This window comes from Notolabrus celidotus, chromosome 5, assembly GCF_009762535.1.
Source record: "Notolabrus celidotus isolate fNotCel1 chromosome 5, fNotCel1.pri, whole genome shotgun sequence".
Lineage (NCBI taxonomy): Eukaryota > Metazoa > Chordata > Actinopteri > Labriformes > Labridae > Notolabrus > Notolabrus celidotus.
In genome coordinates, this window is record NC_048276.1 from 23,478,301 (window position 1) to 23,494,545 (window position 16,245).

At 41.0% G+C, this 16,245-nt stretch overlaps 2 protein-coding genes across 3 annotated transcripts in view; both read right to left on the bottom strand.

The window, feature by feature from the left end:
• The window catches only part of wscd1b (WSC domain containing 1b), a 99,616-nt gene extending 87,894 nt beyond the window's left edge, over positions 1-11,722 (bottom strand). Inside the window, exon 1 of one of the 2 annotated variants that reach the window (XM_034682891.1) lies at positions 11,628-11,722. The gene's annotated coding sequence lies outside the window, so the exon portion shown is untranslated. The remainder of the gene's footprint in view (positions 1-11,627) is intronic. The other variant, XM_034682892.1, reaches the window with a different exon arrangement.
• A 2,788-nt stretch (positions 11,723-14,510) lies between these two features.
• On the bottom strand, positions 14,511-15,805 carry LOC117813187. Its single transcript, XM_034684310.1, has 2 exons — positions 15,787-15,805; positions 14,511-15,692 (listed from the first exon to the last, which is right to left on the bottom strand). Exons 1-2 carry the CDS (start codon positions 15,798-15,800, stop codon positions 14,930-14,932), a joined length of 777 nt encoding a protein of 258 aa, XP_034540201.1. The 5' UTR covers positions 15,801-15,805; the 3' UTR covers positions 14,511-14,929.
• Positions 15,806-16,245: the final 440 nt, after the last annotated feature.

The window sequence follows — 16,245 nt, forward strand, 5'->3', positions numbered from 1 at the left end:
AGAGAAAGATATCAATGGCAAAAATGTGGGGAAAAAATGCCAATTGAAATAACTACTATATTTGTGCTGGTAGTTTAAAGCTGGGGTTGGTAGTCAGATTTAGATACACTTTTTATCATACTGGTTAAAATGATCTTTATGTCCTGATGGCAATCAATACATGATGTGTTCCTAAAAAAAGAGTGAAAAAGAAGCTGCTATCTACAGCCGGAGTAAACCTGGGAAAACACCAACCAATCACCGTTTTTCGGTCCAAAAATTTTAAACCAATCAAATCCTGTCCTGCCGTTCTGCCCGCCTCCTGTGCGTACATTTCCCCAGCGTGCACTCCCCGTCCCCTGCCTCTGCTTCCCCTGACTCTACTGACTGCCCCTCTCGCTCAACCTCGGTCCTGTCCCCTCTGACCCGATGAGGTACTTTGCGCAGGACTGTAGTCCGGATCAGAGTCTAAAAAGCTCTCACCACGGGGCTCTGACAAGCAAAAGAATTAATGACATTCAGTAAGTCCTACAGAAAATGTAGATGTACTGTAGCATCCGTCCGGACGCTGTAGGGATGACGAGCCGATTCGTGAACACGTTGATCTTTAATAACTGGTCACTGTCGGCCATGAACACACCAACCAACAAAGCAACAATGTTTGAATGAATGAAAAACTTCTCCTCTTGTCTCTCCTCTCTCCGGCTCGCACACTCTACACCTCTCCTGTTGCCTTCACTGACTGTCAACACTGTAGGAATTAAGAACATCTACACTGAACACGTTTAACAAACAGTAGAGCTGTTACAGTATTACATGTGTTATAACTTTTCTCCTGATATCGTGTCACCGGTACAACTGGATAATGCTAGCATGACAGTTGTGAGTACTAACAGCAGCCATGTTTGTTTGTGTTTTTAACTTTCACTATGATAATGTTTTGGTGAGGACTGTTTTTTATAATCAGTCACAATCATATGGTCGCAAATCAGCGGCGCTCGTGTATGTGAGCGGGGGGGCGTCGTTTTGGAGGAGCTCCGAGGTGAGGAGGGGAGGGGTTAGACGGAGTCATGAGGAAATGCTACATTCAAATTCATGCTAGTTTTCTGTGACTACCAACCCCAGCTTTAAGCACGCCTAGTGTACAGAGACTGCAGTCCTCATAGCAGCAGTCGCTGGTTCGACTCCTGTCACAACCCTTTGCTGCATGTACAGTATTTTCCCCTGCTCGCTACTCCCAACATTTCCTGTCTCTCTTCCGCTGTCCTATCAATAAAGGCAAAAATGCCCCAAAATATATATATACTGTATATAAAACAACATTTTGCTCCCCCTAAACGCCACACATCACATTTACTAATCGACATGTTGGTGTAGAGAAAGCAAGAGGACTTCAATGACATTAGGCTGTCAGGTTTGCTCAAAAAAATCAGCAGAATAACACGTCTCTGTGTATTTCAATAGTGAGAGGAAATGAAGACAGTGTAACAAGGTAACTTCAGTACTAGCTGGAGCAGTGGGATCAATGGTCAACCAGGTTGAAAACAAGGTTAAAGGTGACATATTATGCTCTTTTTCATCAACATATATTGGTCTAAGAGGTCCCCAAAAAATGTCTTTATAGTTAATTGCTCAAAAAACACTTTGAAATCAGATTTTGGCATGCCTGTAAACCCCTCCTTTTCAGCCCTGCTCAGAACAGGCTGTTTTCTGTCTGTGCCTTTAAATGAGAATGAGCTCTCTGACCACGCCCCCTCAGGAAGTGGATGTGGCCTCGGCTGTCCAGCACGTTGATCTAATGTTTACATGTTGGATGCATAGACATGGCTGCTCACAGACCCGCGTCACTTCAACCCTCTGAATTTGATCCAGAATCTGACCGGAGAGGCGCCTGCAGCAGGACCTTTCTGAACGATTGGTCACAGATTTTGTGTTTCTTGTTGTTTTATTTGTCAGTATGTCGACGTGTGTCTTGGTACACAGCTACGAACATGTAGCTATGTGGCTGCGCTAACTAGCGCTAGCACTTTTCCATGAAAAATAAAAAGGATCCACTAAATCTTCAAATCTGCAGACGTGGGGAGTAAAACCGACCTTTGTGTTTATTAAGACAGCCTACAACTAGCATGCCTCCCTCATAAGCTCCTTGTTAGCACACGTGTGCAGGGAATGAGAAACGGAGGAGGGGTTGAGTTGTGTTTTATACAGTCTATGGACTGAACAAGCTCCAAGCTCTGACTTCTGTTACAGACTGAATGTCGTTGTGACGTATGAAAAACACTGAAAACTGAAACGGCTCGTTTCACACACATTTACAGAAAGGTGTAGAAATCAGAACAGGGGCAGAATGGATTTTTTTCATTTTCGAAGGGTATGTAGACATGCCAGGGACACATATTTCAGGTAGAGAAGCATTAAAAAGTCGATTTTGCATAATATGTAACCTTTAAGTCAGGTCTGGTACAAGCGACAACCAGTCTTAAATTTTGAAGCCATTGTGGAAGTGTCAACTTCCTTGAGTTTCTCAAGTGTCTGCTTGAGGCTGGCTGCACCTAATCAAATCTAAAAGACGATATTTTCAGCAAAAATGAACAGGTTTACAGCCTGGATCAAAATACAGTTTTGGTCTGAATATTTTCTCTACATCCATGATTTATGCACTCTATAATCTGAACATCCAAAGCATTATTTAAACATTTCTTCAACAGGCTGAAAAACCACTACAACATCAACATTCAGAAAACATATTTTTGTTTTATGATTTGATAACTTTTCATTTTTGGGTGAAAGGAGAACAGGATAGCTAATATTTCTCCAAAGTTATTTTACAATCCCAACTACTCAAAGACATCATTTTAGGGCACTTTATTTTTCATACATAAATCAGATGCAAGGCTTCATGCTTCACATGCTGTGTGAATTAATAAGAATGTTCAGAGACGCCCTCAAAGGGAGCAATTTAAACTGCCCCACAGAAGGAGAAATAGAAGAATGCTCATGTGCTGATATTTCATCTGTGAAGCTCTGACAACAGAGGTAAAGGGTCCCTGAATGCTGACATGGCTGATTGATACCTTACAGATGGTTTTGTCTGTAAGAGCTCAGTGGTCAATGATGGCTGCAATGCACAGTCGTGATACTCCCTGAGTTCTTAATTTCTGACTGTGATGCCCTGTAATACATTATGCGATCTAAAAACAACATGCAACTTGAAATCACAAATAATATGTGTGAATCTGTGATTAATCTTGTGACAGACAGGTTACTTGCTGAAATCATCGACATATAATTGGTGAAAACAAGTTTGTCTTTTCAATGTTTCTACATCTGAAAAATATTTACTCTGGAGCTCAATACAAATCTTAAATATAAGTCAGTTCACTCAGTGAGCTATTGGCTCTAACACATTTGACATTTTACATTTCTAAAGTAACAAAATCAAACTCTTCACATCCTAAATCATCTTCAAATCTCACAAATAAAAGAGATGAAAGTTGAACAGTAAAGATGATGAGTCATTTACAAAACGCATTAATTAATGCTGGTGCTGAAAAGATTTATGAGTATTTAACTGATTTAACAGGCTATCCCTTAAAAACCTCCAGTGTCAAGTCTGTGACTAACTTTCTTTATAATTTACAACATGAGCTTGTTAAGACTCACTCAGCCTCCACACTTGTTCTAATTATGTAGCTCGACCTCCTGTGATAACACGCTGTCACACTGCTCAGTGCAATCAGAGCTGCTGCACTAAGCGTTGAGTCGATGCAGAAAAAAAAACCTGATGTGGAGAAAAGGTTACTGCCAATCTGAAACTAAGGTTAAACACCTCTGAAGAATTCATGTTCTAGAATGATATCATAAAAAAGATATTGTTAACAAGCCAAAATGATCCTGTTTAGAAAGCTAATCAAAGTTTTCCAAAGGCAAAGGCATTTCAGAGACTGAGTCTCTAAGAAGTGAAGATCGGAATCACATACATTTGCAGAGAATTTGGGGATGTCCACAATACATAACTTCATAAACCCTAACCCTAACCCTAACCCTAATCCTAACCCTAACCCTAACCCTAATCACAACCCTAACCCTAACACTAATCACAACCCTAACCCTAACCCTAATCCTATGGTTTTGTAACAGAATAAATGCACCAAATTGGTCAATTATAAGCCTTCTCATAAAAACACTGTACGTAAAAGGGTTTTCAACACAAACCATTAGTTTTTTCAAAGTTAAGGTAAAATATACGGCTACAAAAGATCCTAAATAAGGAGCCGCTCGGGAGTCGAAAGAGCCGGCTCTTCTTTGGGAGCCAAGTTAAAAGAGCCGGCTCTCTGAAAAGAGCCGAACTTCCCATCACTAAAGCACATGCTTACTACCATTTGCACTCTTAGATGCCCTTGGAACTATTTGTATTGTAAAACGTATCAATGTAAATACTTCAGACCATAGTGATAAACAGATAACACTTCAATTTGAATCAAGTAAATACCACTTGTATACTTTAAAACAGAGGGTCATTTCATTCCTTGTGGACTCAACATGACAGCATTTATACTTTTCAAGTAATTGATCTTAAACGCTTTCAGAAAATTAACAGTAACAAGACTTACATATCCCTGCGAGCCACCAAATGGTATCATAACAATGGTGTATATGCTGTTTTGTAATGACACAGCACAGTTTTATTATTTATTAGAAATTTATTCAAATTATTTCACGGACCCCCATGCTATGGTTCGCGGACTGCCAGGGGTCCAAGGACCCCACTTTGAAAACAACTGAGCTAGAGTACGGTAATTGAGCTCTCAGCCTGCAGAGAAAGTTGTGAGGCACAGACCCCCAAGCTCTCTGCCCGACTCCACTGGTCACACTATAACTTAAATATAAATATAAGACTCTTTGAATCAAAAGAGCACTCTACAAGGTTAATGTACCATAAAACTAGACAATATACCCCCGTTTTCTGTGAATGCATGATTATGAAGTAAAGGAGAAAAGATGTGAAAAAAGTTGCAGTGTCGCTGTTTTTCCAGCACAGCGTGCACTCAACTTTCAATGAATGGGGATGTGTTTTGTTAATCGGGTCAGGTCGCACACAGCCATGTTGGAATCATTTTCCAGGACTACATGTGAGTTTCCAGGACATTTGACTTTTTCCTCACATTTTCCAGGTGTTTTCCAGTACTGGAAAACTGATCAACTGTTTTCCAGGTTTTCCAGGACGCGTGGGAACCCTGTAACTTTCTGTTGTTGAATTAGGCTTTTCTTGCAATAGCATCCTACTTTTTCCTTGTTTAATTGTAGATTGAAAATCATAATCATAGAATCATCACTTTAGGGAGCATGCTATGTCAATGCAATAGACCAGATTTGTTTGTTTTACCTTTAGAGCACAGTGAGCAAGTATTTAAGCAGGAAGGGGCCATTGTCCCTTCCCGACCTTCCCCCTCAGGCCCCGCTCACCGTAGTGATGTTTGAGTCTGACTTCTTTCCCATTGCCATGTGGCACATCAGCCTGCAGTTTTTCTGTCTGCATATCAAGCAGCAGTATGGAGCTAAGGAGTCCTTCTGGTAATGACAGGCCTTTGGGTGCTCCATTCATCTCTGAAGGAGCACGGATCCTCGTCCCTGCTGTCATTCTGCTCCGATCAGCTTCTCTGCTGTCACACACAGACTCCACTGCTGCAGAGTCGATGGAGGGGGGCTGATGGAGGCCAGCTTCCCCCTCTGGCTGCTGTTCAGACTTGTATACTTTCTTTGCTGGAAGGCTGACTCTTAGCTGCCTGAAATGACAGCAACTTCCTCCCTTTGTCCCCTATGGGTGCTGTCTGTGCCGCTCTGGATAACATCCTTGAAAAGGGGACGGCTCCTCGGGGGTCCAACTTGAAGGATGGACACTTAGTCTGCAGACAGCACGCTCACAGGGCTGTGGGGAGCTGAAGCTAGAACTGCAGCTCTCAGACTTTCAGAGCTAATGCCCCTTTTACAAATAAGATGTCTAATTATTTATTAATAGTAATAGTTAATTGTCGTCTGAGGGAAAGAAGGAAAAGGACATAATTGTTGAATCAAAACACATTATTTCTGCTTCACCTCAGACTCTGCATTATGAATGAAAGAACTGAAAGCTATTGTTGGCTTTAGCTCATATTAATGTGCTTGTGGAGCTGTTAAGGCCTTGAATTATGAGTCTGTGGTGCATTTTTTAGGAGTTAGAAAGTAATTTGATCAAACTTTAGTAAAGACTAATGCTTTATAGGATAAACAAAGGCATATTGACCTCTAATAGCCTGTAATTTGTCATGCGTGTGGTGCATAGCTTCAAAAATTACCTGAGGGCTTAAAGTGTTTGCACCAAAGCATATATACATATACATATATTTTTCTCCTAATAGACTTTAGAGGCAAAATACTAAAATGGTGTATTGTACAGCAAGTTTATCAGTTCAGCTACCCCAGTTATTGCCCGTTTTCTTACTTATCACCCGTCTGTGTTAAATGCTTGATTCTGATTGGTCATTGATTAATTCTGAATAGCAAGAGTGACAACCTGACCAGAAGAAGAAGAAAGAAAGAAGAAACGTACCTTATTAATCCCCAGGGGGGAAATTCAATATTTTCACTCGTGTTGTTTTTCGGTCATGCTACCCGCACAGTTTTTTGGTATATACATACAATGCACACACATTCAGTGGACATGCACTTTGGGAGAGATGTCAGAGTGAGGATACTGCCAGCAACCAGCACACCCCAAGCAGTTGGGGGTTCGGTGCCTTGCTCAAGGGCACCCTAGCAGTGCCCAGGTAAGTGAACCAGCACCTCTCCAGCCACCAGTCCACTTGCCAAACTTTGTCCATACTGGGACTCGGACCAGCGACCCTTCAGTTCCCAAGCCAAGTTCCTATGGACTGAGCTACTGCCGCCCCCACACTACACAAGTCATATCAAATTAATCATCGTATAAGAGAACTGGCACATTTATAAAGTTTATGATTTCACCTCTGCCTGCTGACACTGTGGCAAAATGTGGCTATCGGATATCTTTGGCTAACAACATGGAAATTTTTTGAATGTTACTCTCAATTTAATTTAAATTTGAGAGCAGAGGAAATAAGACAAGGGGAGAAAAACCATGCAGAAGCTTGCAAGGGATATTAAAACACACAAGGAGCTGTATGAAAGAGACCTACACAAATTGAAATAGACTGACATGAGGCAACCACAAACCACAACTATAGTACAAGCTTTTGTAGAGTTACAGGACTGGCTGCGTGATGAGAAAACCAACAAAAAAGTTAGAGGGAAGATGCCCCTATAAGCTGTTGTAACTTAATGTATTCTTATATGTTTTGATGCTTATATCTGCTTCGCTGTTCTTATATCATTTCATGCTTCTATGGCTTTAATTTATTTCACCATCTTTATTTATTCTATTGTTCTTAGTGCTTATATCTGATTTCCTCTATTTTAATTTTCTACAGCATTTTACATTTTTGGTCCTCTTGGTCTCAATTCGTGTTGCCAGGCTCTTGATTTATTGGGTTCTGATGCTGTCTGTGTTAATCCTGTTGGCTGGATGTTCGTGTCGTTTGAGGTCTTTTCTGTTGTTGGATTCTTGCGTTGTTGGATTATTTAATTTTTTTTGTTTTTTTATGTGATACTTTTGCTTTTCTGTCAAAGCACTTTGTAAACCCTTTTTTAAAAGGTGCTATATGAATTAAGTTATTTTTAGTCGTAGTGTTAGTAGTAGTTGTTCTTGTAGTATTAGTAGTAGAAGTGGTAGTAATAGTATTGTTGTAATAATCATTATAAGACCCACAAGTAGCCTGATAAGAATGTTGTTGCCATGGAAGTGCTACCAACCATTGAATCTGTGTTTCAGCTGCATAAATAAATCATCTTTAAATAGCTTGGTAATAAGCAGGATAATACTTCACACTAGGATCTTGTCTTGCCCTGTCCAGATTATTTCTCCCATGACCACCCACTCACTATACATCATCATTTAATTTACCAGGCTTACAGATGACTGTAGCCCGGTCCTGATCAGGGTATTTGTTAGGCTTTTTTTCCTTTCCCCATGAAAGCAGTTAGAGTTAAATTTTAAATAACAAAATAGCATTTTAACACCCAAAAGAACCACAAACTTTATTTAAATAGTTGGTTGGAAACAAAAAAGAATGCAGCACTGTGTTTCAGCTCCAAAACAAAGAAATCTGTTCTACCTGATACGAGACAAAAGATATTTGTGTTGCCAGATCTTGCCAGTGTGTGTATTTGTTTGAGAAGCAGCTGAAAGCGATGCTGTCAGTCTGAACCAAACAGTTAAGATGCCAAACAGAGTACTGTTAAATACTGAAAAACAACAAGACAACTGAGTGAGCAGACTGAGGAAAAAATAAAGTGACTCAATGTTTTAACACTTGTCACTACACATGCAAAGGCATTCATTGGATAAACTGTTGATTTAAAAAGCTCTACAGCCAGAAATAAGTTCTTACAACAAACTGTAGTAACAAACTGAGAGTATTGTGGTATTGTGAAAATTAATCATTTTGTTCGGCCAATTCAAAAGGTGCAAGATAGGGATTGTAAACGTACTGCATATAAATCACTACTTACAAACATTATGGTTTGATTCTGCTTAAAGACAGCCAAACAGCTATGATGACAAGAAGTAAATTCCTGAATCAGGTCCTGTTCATGCTCATTTTAGGTAAGAGCTTTAAAATTATAGACTCAGCAGAGGATAAGATTCAAAACAAACACCTGATGAAATTGGTCACATTAAATACTGCTGTTATTATAACTGTAGCGGAGACTAATTGATGCTTTGTAATATTGACTGGTTGTTTATTATTGCTTGCAGTTCTAATTAATTTTCTGTTGCATTCAACTCCAGTTTGATACAAAAAATGTTATTTCTATGACATTTTACACAAGTTGACCAAACATAGAGCAGCACTGAGGAATAAAATGTACCATTAAAATGATGATTACAATATTAGTGAAGATGCAAGCAAAAGGAGATGGAGGTAAGTGAGTAGAATATTTATAAAAAATACCAGAGTTTATCATTTTAAATTTCTGTCCCACGGGTTGTCTCTCTTTTTTTGTGGCAGAAAACGACACAAACACTGTCAAGTCTCCGTGTTCTCCAGATTCAGGGATTATTTCTCCCTCTCTGTCAAACCTCAGGATTTGGGTGTAATATTTTTCAGATTTTGGGAACATTTCCTCCCTGATGTCTCTGTATTTTTGACATTCTGTTTGAAGTATAATTCTGCCTGCACAGCTCCCTCATCACAAAGACGGCACAGCCGCAGTCTGGCTTTATTCTGCGACTGTGATCACTCAGTCTGTTCACTGTCTCTGTATTTCTCAGGGTCTTACACTTACTGCGGTGAATAGTCTGCCTCAGTATACTCTTTCTTTGGACCACATAAGGTCCTTGTTTGTGTTGTACTATAATTGAGCATAGCGGGGAGCGCTTCCCACAGAACATCAAATGCTCTTAACACCAGCTCCTATAAGCTGACAGCTCAGCTGATTACATCTACGCATCCAATTAGGAAATATCATCACCTCAATAGCCTGTCTGCTCTTGCTACTTCCCCTGCAAACTGCTTCGCAACCCACCTCCATCCCAGCACCTCCTTTACTGCTGTGTCTGATTTTACCAATGTTATATGTATTGTCACTGATGCCCGCTCTGTTCTGTACCCATGGTCTTTGCTGCTGCTCTCCCTGCCATGGTTTTTCAAGTATGCACACTGAAGAAAGGGGAGGTGTGCTCTCCCCTCCTCAGGCTTTGACATTCCATGTGAGCATGTGGAAGAGTAGGGAGCTTCAAGAACAGAGCCATACTGCCAAATATAACTTTTAGCATGCAAACATAATTATTTTTATGAGAGTGCTCCTGACTAAACGTTTTTTGTCTGTGTTCATTTTCAGCCATGATTGTGAAGCTTGGTTCAGGTCTTCGACAAACAAAATCAAATGAAAAACCTCACCATGTTCGTCCAAAGTACATACAATCATCAACCCTTGAGCAGTACCTACATAAACTAAAACATCTTGTTTTTCTTTCAAATTTCTGTGGCTTATTGATATAAAAGCTTTAGGTGGTTAATTTGAAAAACCATCCAGTCAAAAATCTGGATGGTGTTTTGCACTGAATCCTCACTTTTCAGCAGCTGAAACCTGTATTGACATGTTTTTCTCATCCTAAGAAATATGAAAACCTGAAAACCCTCCAACTCTTTATCCTCCATATACACAACAATAAATCACCATTTTGTGCTTCAGCCCTGCTTGCTCCGCCATAAAAGTGGAGTTGTTGTTGGATTTATGGATTATGTTTTAACTTTGCATGAAGCTTTATTTTATAATTTTCCCCCCAATTTCATCATTATGTTGTAGAAATGGGCCCCAGGCCTCCCTGCCATTCAATGACATCAACTCTAACACCTACCAAATTACTGTGAGACGTGTTTTTATTGAAATTTGTTTTGAACTGAGCGTTTAATTGTTCAAAAAGAAAGTCCTCATTGCCTTCTCTTTGAGTACCTTCACAGCAGCTCTCACTGGTGTGATCTCCTTTCTCATCAGGATAATCACTCATTAACAGCAACACGTACTTGATACCTGACATTTCATTTATTGGACTAACCACATGGTTAATCACTTCTAAGTGGCACAGGGCAGCTTTGTTCTGCCGCAGCCAGAAAATGAGAGGAGGTACATTCAGGACATCAAAAAGCTAAAAGAGAAGAGAAAAAGACAAATGCTCTCATGACGACAGTTTTCTCTATTGGCTTACTCACTATTGTTCAGAATACTGTCTGGGTTACTTTCTCACGGGTCTGTACAGCTCTTTGTGTGGTTGAAGAGTTGGAGGTAAGGTAGGGCCTGTCTCAAACTAGACCCTCCTTACTCACACTCAGGGAGTGAATTCTGTTTGAAGTCACTCACGGCTGAATGAAGCACCTTTCATCAAAGAGGAGGAATCAGATACAGCAACAAGCTTGGGGATGAACTTCTCTCACTCCTGCTGTAACAGGAACTTTATGTGACCACAGTTGTATGTCACACGAGTAATAAACTACAGGGAGATAGACTCTTTTAAATGACTTCAAATAATGACAAAAAAAAAATCCCTTTCTTCATTTTTTTCATGATGTTTATAAGATTTTTTTTAAGTCTCTGTCAATAGGAAATACTTCACAATCATACAAACACATACCAGATTTACAGAGTTGTTTTTTGAAGTGGGCTGGTACAAGGTACTTGTCAATATGAAGTATATTAAAGGTTCTACATGAGGGGGGCTACAAAAGCCTAGGAATCAGCCTCATCAGCGCCCATTGATTAACCTCATCAGTTTCACCACACCTGTTGCTCCTTACCCTGTGTGTATTTAGTTTATATGCTTCCCCTTTGTTGGATCATTACGCCTTTGAGACGGAGCGGCATCGTCATCGTCACTGACTGCGGGCAGTGCGCGCAAGGACACACATACACACACCGACGCACACATTCACACCAAACTTTGCCTCTCAGTTACTCATTCCACCCGGTAACAACTCTTGTATTCCACTACTATTGTCTTAAGCATACATGTATACACGATAGGGTTCGCTTACCTGCTAGGGTGCGTTAAATCTGCGCTCCACTGCAGCCCGCTTCTGTTTGAAATGAGGAAATAGAGCGTTTCATTTCCGCACTATAAATAGGAGCTATGGCGGGCGAAAGGTGCCACACGGGACATAGAGATCATTTTTAACCAGTATAACAAAGTGAATCTAAATCTGACTACCGACCCCAGCTTTAATTCATTGACTTAATATGTCACTGGGTTTGGAAAAAAGGTCCACACTCACTTATGGTTTAGCAACAAAAACAAAAACAAAGATACATTGAAACATAGAGGCGTTTCTAGCCCATGTTTAGGGGTGCTGAAGCACCTCCAAATTGAATCCCAGCACCCCTAAAATTTGAGAGATTTTATAATTTATATTTTTACTGTAGGTCCTTTTTAACAAGCTAGAAAAGTTTCAAAACCATACAGTACTTGGTTGAAACTTAATATTTTAACAATAAAAATACAGTAGCTTCACTGCGTTTTACATGTTGTGCATTGCAACTTAAATGAAAGTCCAAAAAATAACTCCAATGTCAATTTTTGGTATTTTTGGTACTCACTATAGGGCGCTGATTTACTCCAGACACATACATACTGTTTATGTGTATGTTGAGGAGCTGCTGTATCAAAATGATTTGCCTTCCCCAGAAATGAGGGTTACCATATGTTTCTTTTATGATTCCAATCCATTTCTCTTTTGCTGTGGCTCAACATTTAAATAACCTTTATCAGATTTGATGGTTTAGTCACAGACTTTCCCAACAAGTGTTCTCCTTTTCTTTCACAAATGTGGGAATGAAATTGTATTAAAATGTACCAAACAGTTCAATTTATCTTGCCCGGCTCAGCACCCCTAAACATCTGATCCTAGAATCGCCCCTGCCTTAAAAAAAATACTAATTTTAACATGAATGGTTGAAAAACATTGAGAACCAGCTCATCATTCAGTCCTTTGGAGCCAGTGTTTGGATAGTATGAATGAAAAAGGCTTCACGCTGTTTCAGCCATTTGTCATGATCATCCCCTCTAAAAAGAAGGGTGACTTGTTCAATTCCACACAACCTTAGGAAGTGGTGAAATAATAAAAATGTGTCCTCCGAAAATATGTATGACCCACAGCTTATAAAACAACAGTACAACATTTTAAAAGCTTCTGAGATTCACTCACTGAGACTGACATCAGAGATATGCAGCCGCTGTGTAACAAGATATCCTGACACTCTGCTTTGTTGCCACCATTCTGAGATATAGTGTTACCTTACATTAAATTCTTACTTGACTCATTTTTTTATCACCTGAATGAAAGTTTGTGTCTCTCGACAACAGCCAAACAGCACTTTAAAGCCCACAGACATGACCTGTATAATATCTGACACACTCCTGGGCCTCTGTCCAGCTCTGATGCTCTAAATCATCTGGGTTATAGATCAATATGTTCACAAATCCTTCTCACATCTTGTTTGCAGTACTATAGTTTGACAGGTTCTTCAATACATGCAGCTGATAATCTGTTGACACTCCCTCTCTCTCCCGTCTTGCAGATTTGTTGGCTTGCTCTCTTTTTAGACATTAATCAAAGTGTGTCATTCTGCTGACATGAGTTAATGTGCTGTTTTAAAGCAGATGAAGCTTGCAGAGGCTGATAACACAGTAAATTACCCTCGTCTTAATGAGCCAGATATGCATTATATTGTCATGAACAATCTATTATCTGGAGCGGTTTCAGCATCCTCATTAGTGAGTTGTGCTTTGTGTAGCATTATTCAGACTGAACATACAAACAGTCTGAAATCAGAGGTGATGCAGGAACTTTCTTAGACATCCTTTTTCCACTTTAGTTGGATTTCATTTCTCCTCAGAAAACACGCTCTTGTGTTACTTAAGATGTTGATTTGAACTCTTAAAACTGTTCATTCAATTCCAAACTACATTTAAAAATGTAACTTTCATTTTCAAATCATATCCTTGGAAACAGTAAAAAAAAACATGTTAAGATACTGTTTATATCTGCTCTACTGTGAGCAGCATTTATTAGCACATCCAGCTTACTATAGTCGGCTAACAGATATCGCCGTTTATGTCGTGTTCACATCAGATGCAAATAAAATAATTTACCTACTTTAGACACTTTCCAGCTCCTCCTGGGGAATCCCGAGGCGTTCCCAGACCAGGCGGGAGATATAATACCTCCACCGCGTTCTGGGTCTACCCCGGGGCCTTCTCCCAGTTGGACGTGCCCGGAACACCTCTAAAGGGAGGCGTCCGGGAGGCATCCTTATCAGATGCCCGAACCACCTCAGCTGACTCCTTTCGACGCGATGCTCCATTCCCATTGCCCAAATTGCGTCATTTGTGTTGCCTGACAAGAACTCACGTCTTTTCATTGACTCTACATGTAAATTACTTGCGCAAAGGATTTAATTCCCGTTTGGTGTGAACACGACATAAGAAGCATACCATTACATAATGGATAATGAATAGTGGTTACAGCGGATACAAATTCTGACAGGGTGGGCAGGACTCTGAGGGGTCATGTGCCAAGTCACACCCGGTACCAAATACAGCCAGGTGATCCAGCAGCCAAAACAAGTGGCCTACTTAATAATTGGCAGCCAGGCTTTCTTTTATATTTACTTGCACGAGACGTGAGTCATCATAAGATACTGTCTGATACTGTTGAATGCTGCCTCCCAGGGCCTGCTCACAACACCAGGTGTTTATGCCCGGCCTTGAGAGGGTACGAAGCATTTACAATGTAACAACACACAGAAGTAATACATTTCTGTCATAGTCCAGTTTTCTTCTGTAGATCATAAAAATACATCAGTATTCATTGTCGTGTCTTTATGTTTTAATAAAGATTCGCGCGGGACAAACTGTGAGCTAACGTGTTAACATCCTTTATTGAACAACTGTAAGGTTTCCCCATCTACATCACATGACCCCCTTGGCCTCATCCCATTGGTCCATAACCATTCAGCATACCTTCACAGTATGCATCAACTACAAGTGACATTCAAGACCACAACTGTCATTTGTCAACATACACCAACACCACATCTCCCCTTTTAAGGGAACGAAGTGTAAACTGTTTCACTTCCATTAGAAAACATACAAACCCTGCAAGGATTAACAAGGTTAGACGGTTTAGTGATAATCATATATACACTGAAACGAACACATCAACTATGCAACCAAAAGTTCCCGAATTTTTAACTTGTTGCTATAAAGTGCTCAAACTAAACTCCCTCTCCTGCAACATATCTTTCATGTAACCATACCATCATAACACAGGATTGTATTTCACAGGTTAAGCCTAGTCGGCTTAACTACAGCTCTCCCAGACCTAGTTCTGAGAGTGTTAGTCTCTGTAGGGGAGACTGGAGATGCCACCGCGGGCGACATGGGAGCCTGCTCTGGAACTGGCCCTGGCACCTGTTGCTGTGGTGCAGACTTGTCCTGTGTAGGTGTCTGTTCAGGTATCAGGTGTAGGCGGTTGCGTCTCACCACACCCTGGGGTAAGTCCACGAGGTAAGATCTCGGAGTGGAGTGGTTCTTGATCACAGTTCCAGATGATTTTACGTCAGTGACCCATACGTGTTCTCCTGGTGTCAGATCCCTGAGAGTCTTTGTACGGTGACGCCTATTGTAATTTTCAGCATCAAGCATCCTCTTCTCCCTTTCCTGCCGAACCAGCGTGCAGCCGTCAGGCAGTGCAGGGTCCAGCTGAGAGGAAAGAGATGGCACTGTGGTGCGTAGACGCCGGCCCATGAGGAGCTGAGCCGGGCTGTAGCCATTCTGAAGAGGAGTGGCTCTATAAGCGAGTAGAGCCAGGTAGGGATCAGCTGCTTTCTTCAGAAGACTTTTCACCGTCTGGACAGCACGTTCAGCTTCGCCATTACTCTGTGGGAACCTAGGGCTACTGGTAACGTGTTTGAAACCATATAAGGCCGCAAAGGAAGCAAAAACTTGTCCAGAGAACTGAGGTCCGTTATCTGACATCATGACCTCTGGGATGCCATGGCGAGCGAAGATCGATTTTAGATGTGTGATGACATCAGCAGACCTGGTGTGAGATAAGAGTGCAATCTCAACATACCTGGAGAAATAGTCAACAACAAGCAGGTACATTTTACTTCCTAGTTGAAAGAGGTCCGCACCCAACTTCTGCCATGGTCGGTCTGGAAAGTCCGATGGAATGAGTGGCTCCATGGGGTTGAGACGCTCTTGTAGACATGTTCTGCAATTCAGTACCATTTCATTCACTTGTTGGCTGAGTCCTGGCCACCACACAGACTGGCGAGCACGTGCTTTGCATTTCACAACACCTTGATGTCCTTCGTGAAGTTTGGCTAGCACGTCGTTGCGCATTGCTGCAGGTATAACGAGCCGTGTGCCTTTCAGCAACAAACCATCCTGCACTGTGAGTGTGGCTCTCTCAGTCCAATAGTTTTTCAGCAGCAGTTCCTGTTTTGCATGTGCTGGCCATCCCTCCGTGCACAGTTTCATGACACGTGAACAGACACTGTCAGCCTTCAGCTGCTCTTTGAGGTTTTCCACATATGACTGACTGACTGGTAGGTTTTCAATAATACTGTCCACATATATGTTAGTGCTCT